This window comes from Leiobunum rupestre, chromosome 5, assembly GCF_980474605.1.
Source record: "Leiobunum rupestre chromosome 5, qqLeiRupe1.1.hap1, whole genome shotgun sequence".
In the NCBI taxonomy this organism is placed as follows: Eukaryota; Metazoa; Arthropoda; class Arachnida; order Opiliones; family Sclerosomatidae; genus Leiobunum; species Leiobunum rupestre.
In genome coordinates this window covers 59,599,426-59,613,022 of record NC_143388.1, presented here as the reverse complement: position 1 = coordinate 59,613,022, position 13,597 = coordinate 59,599,426, and the positions used below count along the sequence as shown (strand labels likewise).

General features: G+C 21.9%; 1 protein-coding gene across 2 annotated transcripts in view; it reads left to right on the top strand.

The window, feature by feature from the left end:
* The first annotated feature begins 566 nt into the window (after positions 1-566).
* LOC149945467 (nose resistant to fluoxetine protein 6-like) overlaps positions 567-13,597 on the top strand; it is a 57,810-nt gene continuing 44,779 nt past the window's right edge. For both annotated transcript variants that reach the window (XM_090175100.1, XM_090175099.1), the window contains exon 1: positions 567-918. In XM_090175100.1, coding sequence (XP_090031226.1) covers positions 615-918 — 304 coding nt within the window. In that variant the 5' untranslated portion in view covers positions 567-614. The remainder of the gene's footprint in view (positions 919-13,597) is intronic.

Sequence of the window (13,597 nt, the reverse complement as noted above, 5' to 3'; positions counted from 1 at the left end):
GAACGTTGAATTGGAGTTTTTCTGTTGTAACAATTAGGTTGGACTTACTGCATACAATTTGAAATTAAATTTCGTAAATAAATTTTTATTAAATATTTTTCTACGCTTTTAGTATGAATCAATATCAGGAATTAAATATACTATACCTTCATAATTAACCTTATTTTTCTTCTGTGTGACCGAAAAATCCCTGCTTTTGTCAGCGCTAACAGATAACATTTAATTACAGATGCAAATTAAATTCCTTTCTATAATAAAAGCTGGAAACGGTTATTTTCAAAAAGAGCTGAATTTCCTATATAGATAAATATTTAACGACATTGGTAATAGACAGATTAAGTTCGTGCTACGGGGACCCGTGTAGGGTGAACAGTCTACGCGCAATAAAGCTACATTCCTAAACGTTCCGCATACGCGTTTTATAACGCGAGTTTACCCTGTCTAACGTCGCGGATAGCAGCCAATGATTGGTAAGAAGTGAAACGTCACTGAATGTTTTCAAGAGTATTTATTTTAAATTTCCGTGATCTACTCCGAAGAGAAAGAAAGTAAGAGACAAAGTGTACCTCGGGACTCTTCCCAAGAAGCAACGCGAGTAAATTTAGTGTTCTATCATGAGGTGGTTTCACGCGGTTGCGGGGTGCTTTCTCCCAATTTTCTTCTTGTGCCTGTGTCCAACTATCGCGGACAAATTGAGTGTTTTTAAGAATCCGAAAACGGAAGTTTCGGAACAGGTGGCTTTCGACAAACTATCGAAAATGGAGCGCGATTTGAAATCAGGAATTGAATCTCTGATCAAGTGGACGCTACCAATGGCGCTGCGCTTCAGTTCCGAGGTGGACCTGAGCGATGAATGCGTGGCATCTCTCATGAAAACGTTATTCGCCATCAGAGAACTGAAGCTTTGGGCGATGCAACGTAAGAAATTCAATTTGATCTTAAAATTAATAGATTTCAAAAATAGATTGGTAATTGTAATAATCTTTAAATCATAAAAAACGATCAGTATTGCGTAGTCAAAAAACAGTATTTATTTATAAATACGCGTACTTTTCACTAGGCAATAGTGGTCGTTTTTTATGTTTTAAAGATTAGTTTTAACGCGTAGGGTTCGTCTACCTTTTATTTATTCGTACTTGTAATAGGCTTCGTGCGTAGTTTATATTTCGCTCAGAAATATCGCCGCCTACCGACCGAGTTTTAAATTGAATAAATGAAAGCCGTCTGCTCGTTCAAAATTATCTTAGCGCAGATACTGAAATTTCAATTGAAAAGAACCTTCTTAATTACTCATGCTTTCAAATGACATGTCCGTTAGCGTCTCATAGAAATGTATCCCGGGTTTCTAACACCATCAACGACCAAAGTCAGGGTTTCCGCATTAATTAGACATTGAAATCCCTGATCCATTTGAGATTTTCTCTGACTGATTTACTTTTATTTTATCCGATTTAAAACAAGTTAATTTGAAATTTTAAAAGATTACAACTTTTATAACTTTTTTTAAATCACATTTACAAAAATTTCCCGATCATTCTTATTTCCCAAAATTTTCCCTGACTTTTCCACTGATTTCCCTGACCTGTGGTAACCCCGAACGAGATCAACGTGTGACTACAACCGAAATCTCCACATTTGTAACCAATATTTTGGTACATCTTCACCTGGGCTATTTTATTCGAAATACTTTGGGCTCCATTAGTGGTTTTTAGGCCTATTTCACCGTAAGGGATTATTCCACTCTGGTCTGGTTCCCCTTTGATTAAGACTCCTGGCTGGGCTAGAGGGCTTGGAAGACTTCGAAAACCAGCTTGAGCTGTATAATTTAACCCTATACTCTTTACACATGTATATATCGTTAGGTTATTTTCGGACGTGGTGATATTTTTCCCCTCGAGGGTTTTACCCAAGTTTAACTACATTGTGAAATCTCGCGTCACGGTACTGCCATGGTACGTGAGTGAAGGAAGGTTCACAAAAAAGAAGTCGGCCATTCGAAGCCGTGCTTCCCCTTATAGGGAATTTCTCCATTTGTAGGGAATTTTCGACTTTTAAATTAGAAAGGGGATTTTTATTTGAGAATAAAAGGGGAAAAGATGGAATTTCCCATTTTTCTGGAAAACGATGTAAGTTACCACTAGTAAGGGAATCAGCTGCACAGTTCCTAAACTAAACACGTTGTGATTAATTAACCTACACCTGAATATCACGTCCGCCACATTGACTATAAAAGGAATTCCAGTATTACTTTTTGAACTCTTGTTGCTAAAATAGACATTTTGAAATATTCGTCTATAAATCTGTATCGTGTTCTTTTACAAGCCGATAATTCCTCGACGACTCCGGATTCCGTTTCGTCCTATGGGAAAGCGTGTTTTAGCGGGAGGCGTGACTTAAGCCAGGTTCACACTCTTAAAATCGCTTCGTTTTAGATAACTAGTTTTCAAAACCAGCGTGAGAAATCGCTTCGTGTTGGTTCGGGAAGCAACTCGTCGAAGTCGGTTCGCTTAGAATCGCTTTCAAAAAGACAGGGCGGAGAAGTAAAATTGCTCGTATTTTCAAAAATAAAGGGAATAAAATTCTAAATAATGTCAAAAAATATTACTCTATGTATAGTAAACATGATTAACTAATTGATTTGGGATAGATTTTAGTAAATTTCTGGTCATAATTTCAAATGACGTTAAGCCTTGGCTATACGTGAACCGGGATGAAGCGATTTCGTACGTGTGAACCAAGAATTATAGTTGTCTTTTCCCATAGTTTCCGCATGCTCAAGCCTACGCTCTCTTTACGACTAAGTCATACCCAGGTAGCACGATCACGTGTATATAAGGGTGATATTTAGTATTCATCGTTTATATTCGGTGTTGAGTAAAATATTTACGTCATTTCAACGTGTTAAGTTCGTCATGTGTTACACTACACGTGTTTCCTACGTATAGATATGGTTAATATATCACTAGATTGGCAGACGAGTAGTTTTTTTCGTATATAAATAGTAGAGAAATAACTAGGTTGGAAACGGGTTAAGCTTTAAGTTGTGCTTACGTAGATATATGCCTAATTTACATGTGCTCCTGTTATAGCGGATATATTTGCAAAATATATCAGTAGATTGGTAATTGAGGTTTCAGAAAGTGGACAAATAACCAGTGGCGTAGACAAGTGAATGGTTCCTTTTAAAAACCCTCCTTCCTTACCCCTTGTTTACTTTCACCAGTTATTTTTAAGTGTAAAATTATGCGTACTTACCGATTATACAATTATATACATTAAATCATACGGCACATGGTATTTGGCGTGTAGTGAGGAATTATTTTTCGTGTATTTAGCGGTTAAATTTCATGCATAAAGAGATTATGTCGAGTACCTTAATTTGTTATTTTTCGTGTGTCAAACGCTTCTTTTTCATGCACTAATTGGTCATTTTTCGTGCATTGACTGGTTATTTTGCATGCATTAATTGGTTATTTTTCACGTAGTTAGGGATATTTGCCGTGCATTAATAAGTTAATGTCGTGCATTAATTTGTTATTTTGCGTGAACTATTTTGTTATTTTGCGTGAACTTATTGGTTATTCTCCTTGTATTAAGCGATATTTTTCGTGTATTTATAGGTTATTTGACGTAAATTATGTTGTTAGTTTTCGTGTATTAAGTGGATATTGGGCATACAATGAAGCCCCGTTGAACACTATACATTTAATTGGACCACTTATTGGTATCCAACTTATTGTAAGCAAGAAAATTGTATAGTGTGAACAGAAAAAGTGGGAGTTATTTTTACAATTTTACTGTTCACACTATACGATTTTCTTGCTTACAATTAGTGGGATACAATTAAGTGTCCCATTTAATTGTACAGTGTGAACTGGGCTTAAGAGTTTATTTTTATCAGCTAGGCTAATACCCAAGGCACCACCTTAGGCCTAAGTCATCATGCGACTTTTGAAGCCATTAGTTCAGGTGGCCGGGTTAAGCACCTATTTTGTGTGCACGAAGATATTATTTCGAATACATTAATCGATGGACAGTAAATTAAGAGGACAGGTTTTCGATACCCTTCCACAGTGCATTTTATTTCTCCCCGCGTATCAATCAGCTCGAGAGACTGAGAGTGAGTATTGCAAGGTCGTTTGTACCACGTGATCTTAAAATTTAAAAAGGATAATCTAATGCGGTTGATATTGTTACGTAATTTTTTGCGCTTTATATTTTAGTATATTTAATTTTGGTTTTTTTATTCAATAAAAACTATCAACTGATATTTAGTATATCATATTTAATCTATAAAAACGTGAAAAAATACCTTTTGGCGTAAAAATGTACCTCGTGTTTATCTTTTTTCTTTTTTCGAACAGTATCGTCCACTCTTAACGATACTTGTTTTTTCAAATAACCTTGGACGACTCCCTTAGTGTGATTGGTTTACGGGGGCTAAAAACCAGGCTTTTTACCGATCCTCTAAAATCTAATATCCATGATTAATCTATTATTTTGCGTGCATTAAGCTTTTTTTCGTGTATAAAGCGGTTTTTTATTTATGGCGTACTGTTTTCCGAAAGTTTGTTTGACTTTTAAACGCTGAAAAGGTCTTCCATTTCAAGATTTCAAAAGCGATTTATATTTTTGAAAGATTATTTTCTGAGGTCTATTCATTAATTTAATGAAATTAACTATAAGTTTATCTTAAATTGTAATATATAATTTCATGGCGTATGTCCTTCACATACATTTTGTAAGAAAATTGGGCAGAACTATAGAGAATGGAGATCTATTGAAGAAATACTGCATTGAAGACGTAGAAATTATTTCTTAGTCATATGTTTTTGAAATTCATTAAACTATCTTTTACCGTCTTATGCATTCTAGTCCTAAAAAGAATGAAAGTAAAGATAGGCACTATTGAAAAAATTATTTATCAATATAACAAAAAAACAATAAATGTATTGTATCCCAAAAACTTCATTTTATCTAGTATTAGACGAAAACTCATCGTGTAATGTGTACCTTTTCATCACTTAATTAAATAAATAAACAATAAATGCACGTAAAATAGGCAATTAATGCACCCAAAATAGCCAACTATTGCACAAAAACCAACTAATTAATGCACGAAAAGTAACTAATGTATGCACGCAAAATAACCAATGACTGCAAACAAAATAACTTATTAATGTACCCAAAACAAACAATTAATATACACAAAATAACCAATTAATGCAACCAAAATAGGCAACTAATGCACAGAAACTAACTTATTATTGTACACAAAATAACCAATGAATGCAAACAAAATAACCAATTAATGTACAAAAAATAAACAATTAATGCACGCAAAATAACCGATTGATCAACGAAAAAACCGATTGACACACAACTATTTGAATTAATGTACGTTAAATAATTCCCGAATCCAGGGAAACTAACCCCTAAATACATACAAAAAACCACTCCTTAAAACACGCAAAATCGCTGATTAATACGGTATAATTTAAATAAAAATCACGGTTATTGTTTTCAAACTTAATAGGCGCTTTTTAAACCTAAATGTACGCGTAATTTAACACTTCAAAACTACGTGGTGAAACACGTGCTAACTGGTGACGTGATCATCGTCTACCAAACGTGTTTCGTATACGTTTTAGAAACCTCGATAAAACACGTAATATGTACGTGATGATGCTACCTGGGTACTGATATTGGGTAACTTAGCTGCGTACGTGTTGAAAACAACAGTTGGAATAAATATTGTACGTGTTTTTGGCGACGAAAAATTGGAGTAGGAATAAAAAGAATATTAAAATGGTATACCTTTTCGCTTTTTTGCGTTGTTATATGGTCCGTATATTAAAAAAGGAAATGTTGATAAAAGTATATGGTCCTGGTTTTTCGAATGATATAAATTTGATAGTATATTTATTTTAATTATTTTATAGTATATTTATTTTAGTTATTCGATAGTATATTTATTATAATTATTTTATAGTATATTTATTTTAGTTATTCGATAGTATATTTATTATAATTATTTTATAGTATATTTATTTTAATTATTTTATAGTATATTTATTTTAATTATTTTATAGTATATTTATTTTAATTATTTTATAGTATATTTATTTTAATTATTTTATAGTATATTTATTTTAATTATTTTATAGTATATTTATTTTAATTATTTTATAGTATATTTATTTTAATTATTTTATAGTATATTTATTTTAATTATTTTATAGTATATTTATTTTAATTATTTTATAGTATATTTATTTTAATTATTTTATAGTATATTTATTTTAATTATTTTATATTATATTTATTTTAATTATTTTATAGTATATTTATTTTAATTATTTTATAGTATATTTATTTTAATTATTTTATAGTATATTTATTTTAATTATTTAATAGTATATTTATTTTAATTATTTTATAGTATATTTATTTTAATTATTTTATAGTATATTTATTTTAATTATTTTATAGGATATTTATTTTAATTATTTTATAGTATATTTATTTTAGTTATTCGATAGTATATTTATTATAATTATTTTATAGTTTATTTATTTTAATTATTTTATAGTATATTTATTTTAATTATTTTATAGTATATTTATTTTAAATATTTTATAGTATATTTATTTTAATTATTTTATAGTATATTTATTTTAATTATTTTATAGTATATTTATTTTAATTATTTTATAGTATATTTATTTTAATTATTTTATAGTATATTTATTTTAATTATTTTATAGTATATTTATTTTAATTATTTTATAGTATATTTATTTTAATTATTTTATAGTATATTTATTTTAATTATTTTATAGTATATTTATTTTAGTTATTCGATAGTATATTTATTATAATTATTTTATAGTATATTTATTTTAATTATTTTATAATATATTTATTTTAATTATTTTATAGTATATTTATTTTAAATATTTTATAGTATATTTATTTTAATTATTTTATAGTATATTTATTTTAAATATTTTATAGTTTATTTATTTTAATTATTTTATAGTATATTTATTTTAATTATTTTATAGTATATTTATTTTAATTATTTTATAGTATATTTATTTTAATTATTTTATAGTATATTTATTTTAATTATTTTATAGTATATTTATTTTAATTATTTTATAGTATATTTATTTTAATTATTTTATAGTATATTTATTTTAGTTATTCGATAGTATATTTATTATAATTATTTTATAGTATATTTATTTTAATTATTTTATAGTTTATTTATTTTAATTATTTTATAGTATATTTATTTTAAATATTTTATAGTATATTTATTTTAATTATTTTATAGTATATTTATTTTAATTATTTTATAGTATATTTATTTTAATTATTTTATAGTATATTTATTTTAATTATTTTATAGTATATTTATTTTAATTATTTTATAGTATATTTATTTTAATTATTTTATAGTATATTTATTTTAATTATTTTATAGTATATTTATTTTAATTATTTTATAGTATATTTATTTTAATTATTTTATAGTATATTTATTTTAATTATTTTATAGTATATTTATTTTAATTATTTTATAGTATATTTATTTTAGTTATTTTATAGTATATTTATTTTAATTATTTTATAGTATATTTATTTTAATTATTTTATAGTATATTTATTTTAATTATTTTATAGTATATTTATTTTAATTATTTTATAGTATATTTATTTTAATTATTTTATAGTATATTTATTTTAATTATTTTATAGTATATTTATTTTAATTATTTTATATTATATTTATTTTAATTAGTTTATAGTATATTTATTTTAATTATCTTATAGTATATTTATTTTAATTATTTTATAGTATATTTATTTTAATTATTTTATAGTATATTTATTTTAATTATTTTATAGTATATTTATTTTAATTATTTTATAGTAGATTTATTTTAATTATTTTATAGTATATTTATTTTAATTATTTTATAGTATATTTATTTTAGTTATTCGATAGTATATTTATTATAATTATTTTATAGTTTATTTATTTTAATTATTTTATAGTATATTTATTTTAATTATTTTATAGTATATTTATTTTAAATATTTTATAGTATATTTATTTTAATTATTTTATAGTATATTTATTTTAATTATTTTATAGTATATTTATTTTAATTATTTTATAGTATATTTATTTTAATTATTTTATAGTATATTTATTTTAATTATTTTATAGTATATTTATTTTAATTATTTTATAGTATATTTATTTTAATTATTTTATAGTATATTTATTTTAGTTATTCGATAGTATATTTATTATAATTATTTTATAGTATATTTATTTTAATTATTTTATAGTATATTTATTTTAATTATTTTATAGTATATTTATTTTAAATATTTTATAGTATATTTATTTTAATTATTTTATAGTATATTTATTTTAAATATTTTATAGTATATTTATTTTAATTATTTTATAGTATATTTATTTTAATTATTTTATAGTATATTTATTTTAATTATTTTATAGTATATTTATTTTAATTATTTTATAGTATATTTATTTTAATTATTTTATAGTATATTTATTTTAATTATTTTATAGTATATTTATTTTAATTATTTTATAGTATATTTATTTTAATTATTTTATAGTATATTTATTTTAATTATTTTATAGTATATTTATTTTAATTATTTTATAGTATATTTATTTTAATTATTTTATAGTATATTTATTTTAATTATTTTATAGTATATTTATTTTAATTATTTTATATTATATTTATTTTAATTATTTTTTAGTATATTTATTTTAATTATTTTATAGTATATTTATTTTAATTATTTTATAGTATATTTATTTTAATTATTTTATAGTATATTTATTTTAATTATTTTATAGTATATTTATTTTAATTATTTTATAGTATATTTATTTTAATTATTTTATAGGATATTTATTTTAATTATTTTATAGTATATTTATTTTAGTTATTCGATAGTATATTTATTATAATTATTTTATAGTTTATTTATTTTAATTATTTTATAGTATATTTATTTTAATTATTTTATAGTATATTTATTTTAAATATTTTATAGTATATTTATTTTAATTATTTTATAGTATATTTATTTTAATTATTTTATAGTATATTTATTTTAATTATTTTATAGTATATTTATTTTAATTATTTTATAGTATATTTATTTTAATTATTTTATAGTATATTTATTTTAATTATTTAATAGTATATTTATTTTAATTATTTTATAGTATATTTATTTTAATTATTTTATAGTATATTTATTTTAATTATTTTATAGTATATTTATTATAATTATTTTATAGTATATTTATTTTAATTATTTTATAGTATATTTATTTTAATTATTTTATAGTATATTTATTTTAAATATTTTATAGTATATTTATTTTAATTATTTTATAGTATATTTATTTTAAATATTTTATAGTATATTTATTTTAATTATTTTATAGTATATTTATTTTAATTATTTTATAGTATATTTATTTTAATTATTTTATAGTATATTTATTTTAATTATTTTATAGTATATTTATTTTAATTATTTTATAGTATATTTATTTTAATTATTTTATAGTATATTTATTTTAATTATTTTATAGTATATTTATTTTAGTTATTCGATAGTATATTTATTATAATTATTTTATAGTATATTTATTTTAATTATTTTATAGTTTATTTATTTTAATTATTTTATAGTATATTTATTTTAAATATTTTATAGTATATTTATTTTAATTATTTTATAGTATATTTATTTTAATTATTTTATAGTATATTTATTTTAATTATTTTATAGTATATTTATTTTAATTATTTTATAGTATATTTATTTTAATTATTTTATAGTATATTTATTTTAATTATTTTATAGTATATTTATTTTAATTATTTTATAGTATATTTATTTTAATTATTTTATAGTATATTTATTTTAATTATTTTATAGTATATTTATTTTAATTATTTTATAGTATATTTATTTTAATTATTTTATAGTATATTTATTTTAGTTATTTTATAGTATATTTATTTTAATTATTTTATAGTATATTTATTTTAATTATTTTATAGTATATTTATTTTAGTTATTTTATAGTATATTTATTTTAATTATTTTATAGTATATTTATTTTAATTATTTTATAGTATATTTATTTTAATTATTTTATAGTATATTTATTTTAATTATTTTATAGTATATTTATTTTAATTATTTTATAGTATATTTATTTTAATTATTTTATAGTATATTTATTTTAATTATTTTATATTATAGTTATTTTAATTAGTTTATAGTATATTTATTTTAATTATCTTATAGTATATTTATTTTAATTATTTTATAGTATATTTATTTTAATTATTTTATAGTATATTTATTTTAATTATTTTATAGTATATTTATTTTAATTATTTTATAGTATATTTATTTTAATTATTTTATAGTATATTTATTTTAATTATTTTATAGTATATTTATTTTAGTTATTCGATAGTATATTTATTATAATTATTTTATAGTTTATTTATTTTAATTATTTTATAGTATATTTATTTTAATTATTTTATAGTATATTTATTTTAATTATTTTATAGTATATTTATTTTAATTATTTTATAGTATATTTATTTTAATTATTTTATATTATAGTTATTTTAATTAGTTTATAGTATATTTATTTTAATTATCTTATAGTATATTTATTTTAATTATTTTATAGTATATTTATTTTAATTATTTTATAGTTTATTTATTTTAATTATTTTATAGTATATTTATTTTAATTATTTTAAAGTATATTTATTTTAAATATTTTATAGTATATTTATTTTAATTATTTTATAGTATATTTATTTTAATTATTTTATAGTATATTTATTTTAATTATTTTATAGTATATTTATTTTAATTATTTTATAGTATATTTATTTTAATTATTTTATAGTATATTTATTTTAATTATTTTATAGTATATTTATTTTAATTATTTTATAGTATATTTATTTTAGTTATTCGATAGTATATTTATTATAATTATTTTATAGTATATTTATTTTAATTATTTTATAGTATATTTATTTTAATTATTTTATAGTATATTTATTTTAAATATTTTATAGTATATTTATTTTAATTATTTTATAGTATATTTATTTTAAATATTTTATAGTATATTTATTTTAATTATTTTATAGTATATTTATTTTAATTATTTTATAGTATATTTATTTTAATTATTTTATAGTATATTTATTTTAATTATTTTATAGTATATTTATTTTAATTATTTTATAGTATATTTATTTTAATTATTTTATAGTATATTTATTTTAATTATTTTATAGTATATTTATTTTAGTTATTCGATAGTATATTTATTATAATTATTTTATAGTTTATTTATTTTAATTATTTTATAGTGTATTTATTTTAATTATTTTATAGTATATTTATTTTAATTATTTAATAGTATATTTATTTTAATTATTTAATAGTATATTTATTTTAATTATTTTATAGTATATTTATTTTAGTTATTTTATAGTATATTTATTTTAATTATTTTATAGTATATTTATTATAATCGCAAAACCCGTTATTTAAAAAATAGCAACATAATAGTAAATTTAAGTCACTTTTACTATAAATTTAAATAAGTACTCTGATAGAACGTGCATTTTACTAAATTACCAACTAACAAGTTACTTCAACCTTCCTCTACACTTAGAATGTTAATTTTGATGGATGTTTTAACTAACAAGAAGACTACCCGAGGTGTAACACACCTATTTTGTTTAAACTCGGGTGTTTGGTAGACCTTCATGTAACTTGAAAAACCCCAAAGGGAAATGTCTCCATAGTCAACCGTTTTGCCATGGCAACCAAAAATGTTTTTGACAACACAAAGGGTAATATTTCCTATGGAAAATAACATGGGAATCTGATAGATTTTAAGGGTACACCCTGTAAAAATGTTAAAAAAAATTAAAAATGCTAAAACAAAAAAATAAATAAAAAATAAATAAAAAGTTTGAAATTGATCAAAATTTGATTAATTTTGATCGATGTGATCAATACCGTTGAAAATGAACAAAAATGGCTAAGGTTTCAAAAATGTAAGAGAAAATGAATAAAATTGGAAAAAATGACAAAAAATCTCTAAATGTGTGAATTTTTTTCAAAAGTAATAATATTGAATACATTTGACCAATTTTGATCAAAATTATTAATTTTGATTAAGAATGATAAATTGTTATAAAAATTTATTAAACTTGATTTACTGTGTGAAATCGGTGTAATTTCTAGAAAAGATATTCGATAAAATTTGATTAATTTTGATCAATTATCAACTTGATCAAATTAGAATGGAGAGATCATTCTTGATCATTAGCTACCAACACAAGTGTAGTGTATTATTGGAGGAAAAATTTCAAGCAGAATATAAAATGGTTCTAAAAAATACAAAGAATTGAAGAAATTTTTGTTTTTTTCTTTGCTTATCATTTTCAAATGCAATAACAAAAAGACATTTTAGTGCTGCTAAAAACAAACGCAATGCGTTGGAAAACTTTACTTTAAACGGTATACTTCATACCAAATTAGGTATGAAAAGGAAAAATGAAAGTGCTGTTTTCTATTCGTGTGATGAAAAGATGTTAAGATGTTACGAAATATTAAATCTAATGCAAACTCTGTTGTTGCATAATCCAGAGGAAATTCACGAGCAATATCTAAATCTACATACACCCTTAGAGAATGTGGATCGGATAGCGTCCTTAAAGGGACTTTCAAGAGAGGCCTAGTCGATTTGAAATACGTCATTCAGTCGTTACTCTGACTTCACAACGAACGGCGACCGAATGACGTATTTCAAATTGACGAGTGTGGTCTCTTGAAGGTCCCTTTAAGAGAACCCCCAATATTAATCAGCTTCACGCCCTTATATTTGGGTTAAGAACGAGGTTACGTTTTGAACTAAAGTTAATAAGCGCCCACCGGTACAAACGCAACTCAACCATAGTGAGCACCCCATGGTGTTGCGCTCGCCAAAGTGATGTGTCTAAACTCAGGACTTATAGACTATTATCCTCTTGGATCTAGATGATATCATGGTCGCTGTCCTCTCGGGGCGTTCGGAGCTGGTCGGGGTGGAGGGGGGGGGGATGTAACCAATATTTTGGTACACCTTCTCTTTGGCTATTTAATTCGAAATACTAATGGTTTTTAGGCTTATTTCACCGAAAGGGATTATATTGGGAAGGGCCTGTCTTGCATTCCATTCTCTCTGGTGCGCGCCCCGTTTGTTAAGACTCCAGTGAGTGGCTGCAGGGCTTGGAGGATTTCAAAACCCAGCTTGAGCTATATAATGTAAGCCTATACATTTAAACGTGTATATATCGTGAGTATATTTTCGGACGTGGTTTTTTGGTTCCGTTCACTACATTGTGAAATCTCGTGTCACGTGAGTGTTGCGAAGGAGGGTTCACTAAAGAAGAAGCTCGGACATTCGAAGAGACGCTCTTCT